Raw genomic sequence first — 18,609 nt, 5'->3', positions numbered from 1 at the left:
TAGAGATATTAGGTATCGTTGAAACATCAAGTGTAAAATATTTTCGGAATTAATTTTCACATAGTAAAAACCATGATGCAAAGCAAAATATCACCAGAAAATGTCATAACGTTTCAAGCGCATTTGCGACTTTTGTTATATTTCTAGGAAAATGTTTATAGTGAAATCCATTATGATTTTTATTCACACCGTTCAACATTTAGGTAGTGTTCAACAATTGGCGAATTACCCTATATGGGGTAGAGATGTAGCGTTTTGGTAAACGTTTTGCGGCTTGTAATGTGTAGTTTTTTCGAACCAAGTTCAACAAAATAACGCAAGTCTCGTGACTATTTTGCATCGATCGCGCACCAATTAATTAACTTTTCGACCGCACACAGCAGAACAAATTAACGCGAGGCTCGAGACTGTTCTGCACTCCATTATTTCGAGCTTTTAGTGGAATTTCTTCACTTGTCATAAGACGAGTTCGTGCTATTGATGTACAAAAAAGTACGAGATACTGAAGACGACCTTACTGCTGAGGACGACATACGAATCTGTTAAAGTTATCAAGTGGTGAAATCAAATGGGATAATCGAAATCATGTTCGATCGCGCACCAATTAAATAACTTTTTGACCGCACACAGCAGAACAAAATAACGCGAGTCTTGAGACTGTTCTGCACATCCAAACCATGTTCGATCGCGCACCAATTCTTTTATTAGCTACCACTGGTTTCGATCGAAATTGGCGTAACTCAAAAGATGAAAATGGTTGGACACGACAATTTAAAATATTTACTTTAAAAATCTTAGGGAAGATCCATAAAGTACGTCACGCAAAAAGTGACGATTTTTAACACCCCCCCCCTCCCCCCTTCGTCACACTTTTTGTATTAAAACTTTAAAATTTTTGTATGAATCGTCACGCTGCTCGGAACCCCCCTCCCCCCTAAGAGCGTGACGTACTTTGTGGATGGTCCCTTACATGATTTCTCGACGGTCCTCAATTTTGCGGTCTTGGCCTTAAGCATAAACCTGTTTTTAGCATAAACCTGCATTTAGAGGGATTATAATGAAAATTTGACGAATAATTATGTCCATCAGGAGGCTTTAACGAATTATTGGCAAAGACATTGCTCTTGGTAATAATAATTTAATCCTTTCTCACACGAACATGTCCAGCATCTGTGGCATTTTTTCATAAACACTACTCTTTTGCTTCGACCCGGTCATTGTTCTGGTTCTATTGTAGTAGAAGTAAAGTAGAGCGCAAGAGCCAACCGCACCAGTCAGCGTAACGAGACTCTGAAATTTTACTGGGTTTATAAAGAGTTGGATTTTTTTTCTCTTCAATAATCAATAATTTCAATGAAAAATTGCTGGAGAGTTCCCGATTCGATTGATAATAAAATTAGCGTTTGAAATCTCGCCCAATTTCGTGACGGTCTCAAATTTGGAAATTTTCATTTTACATATTGTATTCGAGTCTTCTTCTTAGACTAGATTTTGACGTAATCTGGGAAAAACATGTCACTTATTTTTCAAGCAATTATCTTCAACCGATTTACTCGCCTAAATACTATTTTTTATTTGGACGAGAAAGGCACCATCACTGCTAGGTGGATTAATCAGGGTTTTATTTTGAATCTTCAAAATTATATCGGGAATTTTTCAAAAAATATCGGGATAATGCAAGAATTTTATTAAGGAAGTTATGTAAGTGGTCATTCTGGACTAATGTTTAACTTGCATTTGTATAATTTGACTTGTATAATATGCCTACTTTGATCCAGGTCGAATCCATTTCTTGCGCACCACAAAGGAAACACAAATTTCCAGATGCCCGCGTGCTACAAATTGAACTGGCGAAAAACTGGTCCGGGAACACCAATTTCGCAAAAAAAAAAAAGTAGCGCTCTTTTCCCATTGTGTTGGATGTTCATCCACAATCAACGGAAGGCACGTCAAGTGCGTATATCCACTTGACTAATCATTATCGTCGTCGTCGTTGATGACGACGCCGCCTTCGAAGATCTGCATGCTTATAAGCCGCGTCCGCCGCACAACACAGGTTCAACCAGATTCTGTTTACGTTCGCTCAGGAGCTATAGAAACTAGTGCAAACATTTCGCGCCAACTGTTCGCAATGCCCAACGCGCCGCCACCCCCGCGGATCAGTTTTCGAATCAAAAGAATGATATTTGACGGGTATGGTTCATCGATTTGTTTTCCGTTATTTTTAGTTGCGATACGAGTCGAGTGGCTGCCCTCACAAGATGATGCATGCTAATTGAGGGGAAAGAATACAACAAAATCACTGCAAATTGGTTCAAGATATCGCTCACGCATCAGTGGGGCGCACAAGTGCAATTATCGTGTTTTCCGAGGTGCGTTTCGGCCAAGAGACGAGAAAAACGAGATCGAGTGCGATCGATCGTCGGCGAGTGTCAGTGTTTGAGAAGAAGAAAATGTGGCGATTTCAAGTGCACCGGGCAAGCCTTGCGCTGGTGAGTTTGGTGGTCCTGCTGATCAGTGTTGCCAGCTGGGCCGATGGCACCGCCCTAGAACCACTGGAAGGCACCGCCTACTACGGGCGGCGGTTTCGCGGTGGCAGCAACGCCAACCGGATGGTATTCCCCACCGAAAAGGAACGCTACAACGTCATCAGCAAGGATGTGAAACGGGAGGCGGAAAGCGACGACGGCTGTTTCTATGATGATGTAAGTAAACGTCTAGCGATATCTTATCAATCGATGTGATTGCCCTTGGCTGCGGGGGACCTTCACTATTGTTATAAAGCTTGTGAAAGTCTAGTTGTCGTACTTTCACAAGGTGTTTAGATTTATAACAATGTGACGAGCACATTCCATTCCTTATTACAAACTTATTGTCGGGGATATCTTGAGTGCCGTCGCGCACGTGGAATGCGGTTTCCCCTTCTAACGAGCCGTCTGTTTTGTAGATAAAGGGGCTTTTCGATTTGTTTTACTTCCAGTTCCACTTCTGTTACGTGCAATAAATCTAATCATAGCTACTCCTCCCTTCAAGCACAGATAAGCAGACATTCATCCAGGAAAATATTTGTATTGTTCTTGTTCATAAAAACGTTTAGTGGTTGCACCATACTTTAAATACTGTTTAACGTCTTGATCTATCGGTATAGAAAAGTAAAATTATTCTCCATATTATGTCTGTTTATCTTTGCCACTCATCCAGATCCAGGTATTTACCCGCACAGCGGTCGAATAAAACAGGTGGCAAGAGTCATTCCGTTCCGTGTCTTAGCTGGAGAGAAGGCATTTCTTTCATTTGCGTCGTTCATCGAAGAATTGAATACGTTAGGTATGTGATGAGTAATTATTAAGTGAAACCGGCCATCATACACCGTGTTAGATTCCTATCGTACCTAATAGAGGCATAAATTGTAATGCACCTTACGTGTCACTGTGTTTACAACTTCTCAGGTGTCTTGGGCAACACGCTCTTATCTTTATTATTGATTGCTACAGTCACGCGTCTTTTCCGTTTGCATAATTTAACTATTTATCATGATCGAACCTAACGTATCGTTTAATCTAAATGAATTGTTACCATGTGTCTAAATATTAATGTGATTGGCTATTGTTAGGAATTAGACAAATTCGATTTGTTTACGCAATACGACCTTAACGAGAGTTGCTGAACTCAATAATAAACGTTCGGGACGAGGAGCGTTCATTGACGTGAGGTAATTATTAAAAATGATCTTCCCGGGATAAGCTTGTATTCTATGATTCATAGATAGTTGTCAATCTGTGTGGATTGATCATCGAACGAAATCCCTTTTTTGCATCAGTAAAGGGTAACTGTGGACTTTCTCGTGAAGTGTTTTCAAATATCGCGTAGTCGCTACGAGGAGCAGACATTTGTGCATCAATAGCCTTTTATTATGTTGGTAAGTGGGGAAGGTTTTTGGTAAATGTTTCGCTTGATAACAAGCGCCACACAACCACCATTTATTTGGGCCATAGAGTAGTTCCAGATCAAGAAGTGATTTATGATGTGAGGGTATCAATATTTTTGATTCGAATAGGAAATTTGATAATTCGAAATTTGCTGGTATAAAACCTCAACCTATCTAGTTGCAAGCAGGGATAGAACTGATCATTTAAGTATCATTTAGTATTCAGCCAATAACTAATTTCAGATGCGGAATAGAATTTAGGACAATAGAAAAATGTCCTGAAGAAGTTTGTACGAATTTCCAGATAAAATTTCCAATGATTTCCTGAGCAAATTTGGAAGATTTTCTAAAGGAAATATTTTTATATGTACGGAAGATTTTACCGAGGAAACTTGGAACAATTTCCCGATGAAGCTCGGTAGATTTTATCAATGAAATTTGGAAGAATTTCTCAATTAAATTAAGAACTGTTAAATTAAGAAGCTGTTCTTCCTATTCTGGCTCCTCTCCTGAAGCAGCTGGCTTCAAAAATGCCATTCATCGAGTCATTCGTATCCTTCGATGGCGAACTTAGTCGATGAGGCTACCATGATTTCGATTCTGCAGTGGAACTGTCGAAGTATTCTTCCAAAATTAGATATTTTCATCCAGACGAGGGTTCTGTCAAAATCCTTACGAGGGTTCTGTCAGAGTCCTAACAAGGATTTCGCGTCCTGACAAGGATTCCGTCAGAATCAAGACCAGAATTTCGACTGAATCCTGACAGAGATTACGTCAGAATTCTGATGAGGGTTGTGTAAGAATCCTGAAGAGAGTCCTGGCAGAATCCCGACGACGATTTCGTCAAAATCCCGCATCATAACATTGATTCCGTCTGAATACTGACGGGGGTTTCGTTTAAATCCCTACAATGAATCCGTCTCAAACGTGACGAAGATTCAGAATCAAATGTCAGAATTCTGACAACGATTCCGTCAGAATTCTGACGAAGATTCCATAAAAACCCTGAGAATAATTCCATGACAATCCTGACGAGGGTTCTATCAAAATCCGAACGAGGATTCCGTCTAAATCCTGACAAGGATTCCGTCGGAATCCTAACAAGGGTTTCGTTAGAATCCTGACAAGGATTCCTTAATAATCCTGACGAGAATTTCTTCAGAATACTGATGAGGATTCCGTCAGAATACTAACAATGATTCCGTTAGAATCCTGACTAGGCTTTCGTCAGAATACTGACGAGGATTCCGGCAAAATCCTGAATCAGTCAGAATCAGAATCCTGGTTTTGTCTGAACCGTGACAAGCGTTCCGTCAGAATCCTGATAAGGATTCCGTCAAAATCCTGACAAGTATTCTATCAGAATTCCGATAACGATTCCGTCAGAATCCAGACGTGAATTTCGTCAGAACCCTAACGAGGATTCCTTTAGAATCCTGACGAGAATTCCTCCTGAATCATGACAGAGATTCCATCAGAATCCCAACGAAAATTCCGCCAGAAACCTGACGAGGATTTCATAAGATTTCATTTCATTCTGATGAGGGTTCCGTCAGAATCCTGACTAGGCTTTCGTCAGAATACTGACGAGGATACCATCAGAATTCTGAATCAGAATCCTGGTTCCTGACAAGGATTCTATCAGAATCCTAAAAGGATTCCGTCAGAATCTGGACGAGAATCTGGACACTAATCCTGACACTGTTGTTCGAGCTCATTATCGTTGGACTGAGCAAAGACACCCATGGTAGTGATCATTTGTCGATCAAAGTCTCTATTTCCAATGGACATAATTAGTCTGTTTTGATCGACCTCTCATATAACCGTAACAGTTGATAGAAGTATTTCCCCCGCAAGATGAGTACGAATTTCTATCGCAGTTGATCATTGACAGCGCTCTTCAGACGCCGGCCACTGCCAGGAACTTCGGTTAGAAGAAAACCACACAGTCCGTAGTGGGATATCGAGTGTACACAACTTTATCGCGAGGAATCCGCCGCGTTTAATGAATTTCGGAAACATTGTTCGATCGTTCTTTACAAATGGTACATCGCACTCGAAATACAGTTTAAGGTAAGGTAAGGTAAGAAACGCGAGGATTTTTAAACTTTTATAGAAGGTGGAACTCTTTGGACCTTCAAGAGGAGAATGCGCAACGTGTCGACCGTTCACGAAGAAAGTTTGTCCATAAGCGGTTCCGGCGAAGCACGTGTCACGTGATACTTTTGCTGCCTAGGATAATATGGATAATTCCTTTTTAATCATTGAATTCTCGCTTAGTCTCCTTTCATGTAACAATTCCACTCCGGGGATGGATAGCATTAGATTCAATTTGATCAAAAACCTCCCAGACGTCACGAAGAAAAGCTCATTGAGCCTGTTCTTATGGTAAATAAAAGAAGGAAAGGTCAGACCGCATCGTGCTTTCGTGCTGTGCGGTTCTTTCTCTCTTTGCGGAAGGAAGTTTTTAATACTACCCGAAGCTATTTTAATTTCAACAGTGCTTCTCAGCGCTATTTGTACCCACTGATCCCGTTACGATCTTTGCAAGGACCCGTGCCTTCGTTTTACGTTGGACCCGTTTGCGGAAGTAAAATTCCGACAAGAGGTGGTAATGCTGCAGGGACACCGTTCTGGGAAAAAACCTCTTAGAAGGTCACGTCTCCACGCTCAGCAATGAGCATTAATAAAAACAAGAGGAAGGGGGAGTCTCTGAATTCTCCACTTCCTTCCAAGAAACAAGGTTTCAAGACCGTCCTCCCCAAGCGCGGAAAAAATAGAAGGAAGCTGGAGAGTTCAGATATTCCTTCTAACTCTAACGTTCACACTTAAATCGAGAACTTCAGCTCGGTAAAAAAATTTACCGGTTTTACCCGGTAAACTTTTATTTGAACCGAGAGGTCAGTAAATATCGAAAAAAATACTGAGTTTTGTAACCAATTCTACCGGCCACTCAGACATGTAATCAAATTTACAGGATGTCGGTAAAATAGATTACCGGGCTGCTCTGTTCAACAAATTCTGACTGAAGTTGTCAGAAAAAATACCGAGACCTCAGTGAAAAATACGTATTACTGAGCTTACGGTAATACTTTTAGCGAGTTAACAGTTCACCCTCGACTGTCATGACGCTTGATGTGGCGCCATATTGTGTATTTTTTGATTTTTAAATTACGTATTAATTTTTGCTCGACTATTTGCGCGGGTTGGAGGTTTTTATCAAACAGTATTTTGTGCAATAATGGTATTTAGGTGAGTTTAGAAGCGATATAACTACAACCAGACCAAATAAAAAGTTAACTACTTGAATTTTCATAAAGTTGTTGACTGCATCTGTCGGGAACGAGGAAGCGGATACAGAAGAAGCCAGTGTTCGAGAGTATTCTTGTCCGACGCTGCACGCCGCCAAGGTCCATATATAATTTTTCTCCTGATGAATTCAGCAGCAGTACCCGTCGGGTCTCTGATGTAGCCTTACACCTCGGGAATCGAAAATGACGTCTAATCATAAATACATCCAACAGCAAAATCTCGTGAGGTGGAACGCTACCTTCTGGAACAATCTTCACCAGTCAGTCGGTTTTGTTCTGAAACGCTTCGGAAAAATAGTATTTTTCAAATAAATAATCATAAATAATTCTATCAAACATTTCTTACTTTCAATTTATTTCTTCAAATTCATAGATACAATTCATTCGGTATTTTTTATTACCATAGTCCGTACTATATTTTGCAGATCACTCGGTAATGTTTTACCGAGTGGTCAGTAAAAATTGACATTTCGCCAACGCGCACTCAGAACCGGGACCTCGGTACTGTGTTGAACTATTTTACCGAGGTGGGTACCGAGAGCTCAGCTGTTGAGAAATCGGTAATCTGGTAACCGAGCCCGTTAAATAAAATTAAGTGTGTTGACATTATTTCATCTCCTATCGAACTGAGCAATCAGTTCGATTTGATTAACGACGAATTTGAGAAAATCGAATCTATCTCTAGCCCAGGTGATTCGATTCATGCGAAGAAACAACGGATTCCGCCAATTGTGGTATCTGTTGCCGAGTTTTCTGGCTTTCGGAATGAAATCTTGAGTAACCTTCAGGGGATCAAGGTTCCATTTCAGATTGCTAGGAAGGGTGACTGCCGCGTTTTGCCGGGATCCTTTGACGATCGCAAACGTCTTCTTCAGTATTTAACTGAGAAGCGCCATAAATTCTTCACATACGATGACAAAACTGAGCGATTATTTAAAGTCGTATTGAAAGGTCTCCCCAGTGATGACAAATCACTGGATGAGATTAAAATTGAAATTTCTCAATTACTTGGATTTTCACCAGTCCAAGTAATTAAGATGAAAAAGAAATCCCACTCTGGTACTTCCCAGAGGGGCATTTCTCAAGAATTTTATTTAGTTCATTTTAACAAAAGTGAAATAAATAATATGAAAAGTTTGGAAAAGGCCTGTATTATGTCTCATGTCCGTGTTACATGGGAACATTTCCGCAGGCCTGGGGAAATTCAAAACCCCACCCAGTGCCGTAAGTGCCAGAAGTGGGGTCATGGAACCAAACATTGTCACATGGATGCTAAATGCATGATTTGTGGTGGAACCTCTCACGCCAAGGACGCATGTCCTGTGAGAGAAGATTCCAATAAATTTAAGTGCGCAAATTGTGGGGGCAATCATAAATCCAATTTCTGGGAATGCCCTTCACGCAAAAAAGTTTTGAATTCCCGTGCAAAATTGATAACGGGAAATTCCAATCAGATCCCAGATTCGACGGGTAGAAATTTTTCAAACGCTCAAATTTCGAAACCAGTTACCGGTCGAGCAATTCATACCCACCACAATTCACAAACAAATTTTGCCGCTCGTCAACGGGTAGCAAGCACTTCAGTAAATTCCAATTTTTCCAATATACCTACGTATGCAAACATCGCTGCTGGTAGACAAAATTTCTCTTCTCAAAATGAGGTTTATACCCATGTCCCAACGGGAAATAACGGTCATGTTGCCAATTCAGGTAGCATGACTGCTTCCGATTTTGATTTTTTAACTGAACAATTGCATCACATGATTGATGCAATGTTCAAAGCAAATACCATTCCAGAAGCTGTTCAGGTTGGTATAAAGTACACACAAAAAATTGTTATCGGACTCCGTTTTAATGGATCTAAATAATTTTGTGAAAGTTCTAAATTGGAATGCCCGCTCTCTAAAGGGTAAGGAAGATGAATTATTCAACTTCCTAACAGTTCATAATGTGCATATTGCCATTATAACAGAAACTTATTTAAAGCCCGGACTCTCCATTAAAAGAGATCCAAATTATTTTATCTACAGAAATGATCGTCTTGACAGCGCCTGTGGTGGGGTCGCCATTGTCATTAATAGACGTATCAAACATAAATTATTTTCTTCGTTTGAAACCAAAGTTTTTGAAACCTTGGGTGTTTCTGTTGAAACAAATTTTGGTCAACTTTCCTTCATTGCAGCCTATTTGCCTTTTCAATGCAATGGGCAGCAAAAGAATTTGTTGAAAGCTGATCTTCAAATTCTGACTCGCAACAAATCAAAATTCTTCGTAATTGGTGACTTCAATGCCAAACACCGTTCATGGAATAATGCTCAAAGCAATTCCAACGGCAAAATTTTATTTGAAGATTGTTCTGCGGGATATTATACTATTCAATATCCCAATGGCCCTACTTGTGGCCCTTCTTCCAGTCGAAATCCTTCCACAATTGATTTAGTTTTAACGGATTCAAGTCAGCTGTGTGGCCAATTGGTAACTCATGCTGACTTTGACTCTGATCACCTTCCTGTGACATTTGAAATCTCACAAGAAGCCATTTATAATCCAATCAGCTCTACTTTTAATTATCATAGAGCTGATTGGGATTTATATAAAACATATATCGATAGGAATTTTGATGTTAATATTCCTTTGGATACCAAAAGTGATATTGACAATGCGCTCGTATCTTTGACAAATTTAATTGTCGAAGCCAGAGGCATTGCAATTCCTAAATGTGAAATTAAATTCAACTCCATTATTATTGACGACGATCTTCAGCTACTGATCCGTCTTAAAATGTGAGGCGAAGGCAATACCAAAGAACTCGCGATCCCGCGTTGAAAGTTATATGGCGTGATTTGCAAAATGAAATTTAAAAACGTTTCGCTATTTTGAGAAATACCAACTTTGAGAATAATGTCTCGAAATTGGATCGCAGTTCGAAACCCTTTTGGAAATTAACGAAAATTCTTAAAAACCTCAAAAGCCAATTCCAGCGCTTAAAGAGGGAAATAAAATTTTATTAACAAATGGCGAAAAGGCTCAAAAACTTGCTCAGCAGTTCGAGAGTGCCCATAATTTTAGTCTAGGTCTCACTAGTCCAATTGAGGATCAGGTTACACGGAGCTTCGAAGACATTCTCAATCAAGACCCTTCGTTGGGAACTAATTTGGATGAAGTGAGATCTATTACTAGAAAATTTAAAAATATGAAAGCCCCGGGTGATGATGGTATTTTCTACATACTTATCAGAAAACTTCTTGAAAGCTCTTTATCCTTTTTAATTAATTTATTTAACAAATGTTTTCAATTGGCATACTTCCCAAATAAATGAAGAAATGCCAAAGTTGTTCAAATTTTGAAGCCAGACAAAAATCCAGCTGGGGCTTCTAGTTACCGCCCAATCAGTTTGCTTTCTTCAATAAGCAAACTGTTTGAAAAGATTATTTTAAATAAAATGATGGTTCATATTAATGACAATTCTATTTTTGCTGATGAGCAATTTGGTTTTCGCCATGGGCATTCAACCACTCATCAGTTATTAAGAGTTACGAACTTAATTCGGCTCAACAAATCTGAAGGATATTCGACTGGAGTTGCTCTTCTTGATATAGAGAAAGCATTTGACAGTGTTTGGCATGAAGGTTTGATTGTAAAATTGATGAATTTTAATTTTCCTCTGTACATTATTAAACTGATCCAGAATTATTTATCAGATCGCTCACTGCAGGTAAACTATCAGAATTCTAAATCTGATAGATTACCTGTAAGAGCTGGTGTTCCCCAAGGCAGCATACTGGGGCCCATTTTGTATAACATTTTTATATCTGACTTACCTGATTTACCACCAGGGTGTCAAAAATCTTTGTTTGTAGATGACACAGGTCTCTCAGCCAAAGGGCGAAGCCTTCGTGTCATTTGTAGTAGATTGCAAAAAAGTTTGGATATTTTCTCCACTTACTTGCAAAAATGGAAAATTTCCCCGAATGCTTCCAAAACTCAGCTTATAATTTTCCCACATAAGCTTCTTATTTGAAACCTTCTAGCAGACATATTGTCACTATGAATGGGGTTCCAATTAATTGGTCTATTTAGGACTTCTGCTAGATCAAAAATTAACTTTTAAAAATCACATTGAAGGCCTTCAAGCCAAATGTAACAAATATATTAAGTGTCTATATCCACTTATAAACAGAAAATCAAAACTTTGTCTTAAGAACAAACTTTTGATTTACAAACAATTTTTTAGACCTGCCATGTTGTATGCTGTGCCAATATGGTCTAGTTGCTGCAATACCAGAAAGAAGGCACTTCAGAGGATTCAAAATAAAATTCTGAAAATGATTCTGAAGTTGCCTCCGTGGTATAGTACCAATGAACTTCATAGAATTTCTAATATTGAGACATTGCAACAAATGTCCAACAAAATAATTTCCAATTTTAGACAAAAACCGTTGCAATCTTCTATTGCAACGATTAACTCCTTGTACCCTTAGTATAAAATAGGTTAAGATTAGTTTAAGTTGAAAACATTGTAATTCCTACATGGTTCAATTCAACTAGAGGAAAAATTCTAACTGCCAGAGGCAATTGAAATGTATTAATAATAACTAAAAATATGACATAGCAAATAAGGATGATAGTGTTAAGAAAACACGGAACACCTAGTCTAAGAGATGAATGCATGTATTAGATAATTAGCAAATAAAATCAGTTTAAAAAAAAAAAAAAGAACACCAGCGGCAAAGCTTTGTTTTTGTCGGAGATAAATGACAAAGATCCGAAAAATTTTGTCAGCAACAAAAAAAAAATACAATCTTGTTGCTAGCTTTTCATCCCGTTATTTTGCATTATTTCTAGAGCAAATTTCGGTTTTATGCTATCATAGCTTCTTCTTTTATGGAAATATTCGAGAATCGAACAATGATTACAAAATTAGCATCGTATTTTCGGAAATATCAGAGCATGCAAGGCAAATGATTCTTGTCATATTGTGTTCGGTTTCGTTTGTCGCTAGGTGCGTTTGTCAAAAAGATATTTTAGTTACTAGATAAAGATTGTCGCTTCGGTTCCCTTTGTTCTGCTGCCCGAAACATGAGTGGTACATACCTGTCAAATTGTATGGATTTTCCTTCTTTGACATTTAGCTCCCCTATACTCGCCAGCAAAAGATGTTCCGGACAGCGACGACAGCGACAATCTTTATCTAGTAACTAAAATATCTTTTGTTTGTCAGTAACAAATTCTGTTGATGACAAAGAGTATATTGTTAGGCGTTGCTCGAATATTGATTCCCTGTGGTCCTCATCCTCATAGACATCAGCCTGCTGATTACATTTAAATCGGCACGCGATTAACATAATTTCAAATGGCTTCATGCCAACAGAAACAAACGGCCCGTTTTCAGGGCCCTACCTCAGGGCTAGAAGAAATAATGTGCTCCTGGGTGTAATGTAGTGGAGTTCTTCACACACGACATCTTCGAGCGTATCGTGGCTGAAGCCTTCCGTTTGGCGTAGTACAACAAGCGATCACCAGCCGCGTGATTCCACCTTTTGCTGCCGGGCGAGCTAGCCAAGCACGCGATCTTGGGGGGAATCAAAGGCATCACCAAATACACCAGCTTCAAGTGAACGAGAACGAGGACGTGGTTCTACCAGCTGGGTCCAGGGTCCAGGGTCAATTTCTTCAAATTGCGAATCAAAATCGTTTGGGGTCGGTAGCAGCGCAAGTGCTCGTCGGAGGGAGTGTAGAGACGTCTACTCGGGTCTGAGGTAAAGTATTGAATGAATCATTTATTGGCCTGCTCTTAATTATTTACCTACATAAGTCAAGTGTTGCTTAGATCCTACATTCCCTCCTTACGTTTTATGGAAAATGAATTTTATTATGCTAAAGTTTGTATTCTGATAAGTATACGGGTAAATGTTTCGGTCTCTTGCTGGTAGCTCTAAGAGGTCCTCCGGAGCGCTTGCCATCCTTGATTGGTACGGTTTGTTCAGCCGTCATTGATGGTTGGTTTGTTGAAGCCTGCTGCATTGTTTGATTGCAATTGTTATAAGATGAGTCTGCCAGATTTGTAGAATCGATTTCTTCCGTACCCCCGGGAATTGTAAAATAGTTTTCTGAAAATATTCCTGAAACGAAACTTATGTCTATAGAATAAATGTATTGCTTACCCGAATCGCTCCCAATAGCTAGCATAGGGTTTGCATTTAGAATCCGCTTGGTATGATTGACGTGGCGATTACAAATCACTCCGCTTTTAATATTTTTTAGTTGAAGACGTGTACCTTTACGTTGTATCACGAGGTATTGATCTGGGTTGAACGTTTTTGTTAATTTATTCTTTTTTATACAATTTTTCACAATCACATAATCTCCTACATCGATATTATTCGGTTTCGCATTACGTTTCAAGTTTGCATACACTCTACCCTTTTCTTTGAATTTCTCATCATTATGTCTTGCTTCAGAGATGTCGACTGGCTTAGAGTTTCCTGGTAATTTGTCTCGAATGTTCCATCCAAAAAGCAATTCTGACGGCGAATGTCTTGTGATACTATGAGGAGTTGCTCGATAAGAGTGGAGGAAATCTTGTAAATCGTTGCGCCAGTTTCGTCCCATAGTACAACTTATCTTGAGTGTTTTCAACAGCGTTCGATTTTGTCTTTCGACTAATCCATTTTGAAAAGCGGCATACGGTACAGTGTGTTTAATATTGATTGCGTTTGTTGTGCAAAAATGAGAAAATTCAGCTGAGGAAAACGGTTGACCATTGTCACAAACAATTTCAGATGGATATCCAAATCTTGCGAAAATTTCTCTCATCTTGGTAATTGTTACTTTTGCTGTCATACATGTTTGAACAGTAACTTCGACATAACGTGAAAAGTAATCTGTGATAACGAGCAAATGATAACCGCCTGGAATTTCCATGAAATCTGCTGCTATCTTTTCCCACGGTTTGTCAGGCATCTCAGTCCTTGTTATCGGAAGTGTGTCAGGTATTGATACAAGTGCACATCCTGTACAGGATTGTACGAAATTTTCCACCATAGAGTCCATTCTTGTCCACCAAACCTTTGATCGTAATCGACGTTTCATTGCCGAAATTCCAAGATGAGGTTCGTGAGCCAGTTGCAAAATTCGGTTCTGGAGAATTCGTGGGATTACTATGCGCTGGTCTTTCATCAAAACATTTCCATCAGTCGTCAAACAGTTTGCCAGTTTAGAATATCGTGATAAGGTTTTAGGCCACCGTCGAGCGGGGTATGGTAGCCATTTGATGAGTTCCTTTAGTTCTTCATCTGAACCGGTGGCAGTCGTTATTTCATCGAGTGTTATTGCTATTGGACATACATCGCTAGCAAACATTCGTATGATCCGTTCAGATTCTTCGTCGAAGCTCGGGCCATTATTTGGTACAGATTGGCATAATCGTGATAGAGGATCAGCAATATTGTTTTTACCAGGGCGGTATAAAACTTCGAAATCATAGGACATCAAGCGTAACTTCCATCGTTCAATTCTTGGGGATGGTTTAAGTCGGTCTCCAAAAATCACCGTTAGTGGCTTGTGATCAGTGACTAGATGAAAGAATTTCCCGTAAAGATAATAGTGAAACTTTTCACATGCCCAAACTAGCGCTAATGCTTCACGTTCAGTTTGAGCATATTTTTGTTCTGTTGGTGTTAAAGTTTTTGATGCGTAACATATGATACGATTTTCGTTGTCTTTTCCCTTTTGAACTAATACGGCTCCAAGTCCCACGGGGCTCCGTCGGCAATAACAAAGGTTTCATCGTTAACGTCATAATAGGCGAGGGTGTTCTTGTTCATGAGTAATGTTTTAATTTGATTAAAAGCTTGTTGATGAATAGGTTTCCAATCGAAGACAACTCCTTTCCGTGTGAGTTGGTTCAAAGGATAGGTAATGGTTGCCAAATTTGGAACGTGTCGGTGAACGAAGTTTACCAAACCAAGGAAGCTTCGAACCATCTCCGCAGTTTTGGGGGCTGCATTTTTTCTATTGCTTCTAGTTTATCACGTGAAATGGAGATTCCTTGTGCGGAGATGTGGTATCCCAAGAAATCAATTTGTGATACACAAGAGACAATTTTGTCGGTGTTCAAAAGAATATTGTGCTGTTTTAACCGGTTGTATACAATCAGCGTCCGTTCATGTAGCTCAGATTCGTTTTCGGCGGGTATTAATATGTCATCAATGAATACTATAAGCCAAGGAAGATCAGCGAAAATAGTTTCCATGACTTTTTGGAATAGTTCCGGGGCGGCAGAAAGTCCAAACATGAGCCTTTTATAACGATAAAGACCCAAGGGAGAAATAAATGTGGTGATGTAGCGGCAATCTTCTCTAAGGAGAACTTGATGGAAAGCTTGCCGAACATCAAGTTTAGTGAATAATTGATTACCACCTATCTTTTTCGTAATTTGTTCTAGTTTTGGGAGCGGATGAACTTCTCTTATTATGGCCTTATTGGCCTCCCGGAGGTCAACGATGATTCGGATCTCACCAGAGCTTTTTCGCTTAACCAGCATCGGTGAAACCCATTCTGATGCTTCACTAACGCGCTCAATAATGTCTAGCTTTTCTAAGTTTTTAAGTTTTGTCAAAGTCATTTCTTCAAGCGGAAATGGTATGCGACGTAAGCTTTGGCGGACTGGAGGAACTTTTTTGTCAATTTTTATATTTGCAACAATGCCTGAGCATAAATGGAATTCAGAATTGGTTTATTCAAGTTTTAATTAAATTGTTACTTACCTGTAATATGTGGAAATGTTTCTTTGTCAACTGTCCGCAAAAATTTGATCAATCCAAGTTTTATTGCTGTATCACCCGAGAGAAGTGAACATTTGCCGCTCTGGATTACGTATAACGTAGTATCGATGGTTTTCCCGTCAACCGCAACAGTCGAGTCAACTTCGCCTAGGATCTTCAACGGTGTGTTCGAGCCATATGCTTTGAATACTTTTGTGCTTCCTCTTCGAATAGAGTATGCGTCAAATCCAGTTTGTTTTATCTTGATCCAGTCCGTTTCGCTCAAGACATCCTCATCTGCTCCAGTGTCGATCACAAATTGAACCCAGACTCCTCCGACTGATACTGATATTTGGTTTCCCTTAGTGCCGAGGTGAAAAAGATCCACCACATCTTGTGTTATGTTTCCGCTGCCGCTAGATACTTCTCGTACGAATCTCTTGGCTTTCTGATGAGCTTCGAAATGGGGTGGTTGTGCTAGTTGTTTGACTGGCTTTCTTCGTTTCAGGAAGCAACATCGAGAGAAATGCCCTCGTTGCCCACAGCTTCTGCATTCCAGTTCTCTGGCCGGGTACGATGAACTTTTCGGATTGTGTCTTCCATTGCATCGAAAACATCTGAAACGCCGCGGTCCACCGGGTCGAGAGCGTAACTTTAAAACCATATCTTCATTCTTCTCTGGCTCAGTAATACTGATTGCTTGTAGAGTACCAGCTTCATTCCGGTTATCCAATTCACTCATCTGCATTTGAACTGACTCGTGGGTGCGACCAATTTTAACAATCTCCTCGAATTTGTAATCCTTCTCCAGACATTTACGCTTCAGGTTCTTGTCCGCCGTGGTGGTTATTATTTGATCCACCACCATGCTTTCTAGTTGGTCTCCATAGTCGCAGAAGGCTGCTTGTCGTTTCAGACGGTTGACAAACGTGTCAAACTTTTCACCGGCTGTTGGTTTCATTTCGCGAAATTTCTGGCGCTCATACGTTTTTGATAGTTTTGGTATGAAATAGTCATCCAGGATTGACATCGCAACGTGATAACGGTTGTCCACAGCGTGTTTTTCATCGACTTCAACTTGTTTCACTACATTTCGGATATCGGGTCCACCGAACATCATAAGGGTTTTGAATTTCGCTTCTCGATCGTCCACATCTTTCCATGCCAGATAAGCCTCAAACTGGTCACGCCATTTTTCCCAACGTGCAGAGACTGGTCCCTCAGCTTCCTCGAGGAACGGCGGAATCAGTTGGTTGACCTAAAATATGATATATTTGAAGAATTCTACGAATGTTTTTTTTTCGCATGTGTACATAAAGACGTATATGAAGTACATTCAGCTCAAAACGTATCATTCTGCGTACTTCATCCCAAACGTATGGGTTCCGCATTACCTTGGATTTTAAATCTTTCAATGTTGGATTCCGCTATGAAATATCATATTTTCCTGCGTACTCTTGTCCACACATCAAATTCCGCACTCGACAGATATTAACACTGTTTCTGCGTACTGCATCCCGATACGTTGGGTTACACATGATCGTTTTATTTTTTTTTCTCTCTCTGCGTACTTCATACCGTTGTTATGGTTTCCGCGAACTTATTACTTTTCCTAACAATCACCGGGTCTTACGTCAACAGTAGACAAACTGCAAGAAACATCCCTAAGTGATTCCGTTACCCTGAAGTTTCTAATCCCGGGTCGTATATTTTACAGAAATCTGATATCATGTTCCGGAATTCCGGGTAAATTCATCCCTAAGAAGTTCCATACATGATACAATCAGGATTATCTGTACGCATATACGTTCCATCCCTAAGGAAATTAGAACTTTTTTTTTCTTTGCGGTTGACTTACCATAGGCCACGCCATCTTCATAAATCGGAATAGAATTTTCCAGGAAGCGTTCGAATTGATGTAAGCCTTTTCTACTTTTATCCTCGTCGCCAAAATGTAGAGACGTCTACTCGGGTCTGAGGTAAAGTATTGAATGAATCATTTATTGGCCTGCTCTTAATTATTTACCTACATAAGTCAAGTGTTGCTTAGATCCTACAGGGAGACACTGCGAGAATTCATTTCCATGGATGGTGTCTATCTTGTTTTAGCAGCAAATTATTAATTTGGCCGAATCATTGATAAAAGTTTTCTTTCAAGATTTTGATTTGTTTCACCAATAGAGGTACAGTGAAACCTCCATGAGTCGATATTGAAGGGACCATCGACTCATAGAAATATCGAGATATGGAATAGAAAATCCCTGGAAAGCTGTTTGAAGGGATCATCACAGTAGTCCAGAAAATATTTTTTAATATGGCATAATTTACTTCCATGAGTCGATATCGAGTCATAGAGCATCGACTCATGGAGGTTTGACTGTAATAAACTATAGAGGAAGATTGTCGCTGTCGTCACGGGGGAAACATCTTTTGCTGGCGAAGATAGGGCACTAAATGTCAACGAAGAAAAAAATCATTATGTTTTGACAGTTGTGTACCCAACATGTTTGGGAACGAGAACAAAGGGAACCGCAGCGACAATCGTCCTCTATATCTCGGTATACTTATTCTAAAGGACGTATGTGATTTTGTAGACAAAGATTCG

The 18,609-nt window shown here is 39.7% G+C and overlaps 2 protein-coding genes across 4 annotated transcripts in view; one reads left to right on the top strand and one right to left on the bottom strand.

Moving 5' to 3' along the window:
* LOC134207806 (uncharacterized) overlaps positions 1 to 18,609 on the top strand; it is a 72,763-nt gene that overhangs the window by 17,145 nt on the left and 37,009 nt on the right. For all 3 annotated transcript variants that reach the window (XR_009978426.1, XM_062683736.1, XM_062683737.1), the window contains exon 2: positions 2,229 to 2,705. Coding sequence is in view for 2 of the 3 variants with exons in the window: in XM_062683736.1 (XP_062539720.1) it covers positions 2,454 to 2,705 (252 nt within the window). In the remaining variant the exon portion in view is untranslated. The remainder of the gene's footprint in view (positions 1 to 2,228; positions 2,706 to 18,609) is intronic.
* On the bottom strand, positions 15,868 to 17,528 carry LOC134216372 (uncharacterized). The gene is made up of 2 exons (XM_062695276.1): positions 17,399 to 17,528; positions 15,868 to 17,262 (listed from the first exon to the last, which is right to left on the bottom strand). Exon 2 carries the CDS (start codon positions 17,122 to 17,124, stop codon positions 16,000 to 16,002), a length of 1,125 nt encoding a protein of 374 aa, XP_062551260.1. The 5' UTR covers positions 17,125 to 17,262; positions 17,399 to 17,528; the 3' UTR covers positions 15,868 to 15,999.

Source organism: Armigeres subalbatus, chromosome 1, assembly GCF_024139115.2.
Source record: "Armigeres subalbatus isolate Guangzhou_Male chromosome 1, GZ_Asu_2, whole genome shotgun sequence".
NCBI lineage: Eukaryota > Metazoa > Arthropoda > Insecta > Diptera > Culicidae > Armigeres > Armigeres subalbatus.
This window is presented reverse-complemented; position numbering and strand designations above follow the sequence as displayed.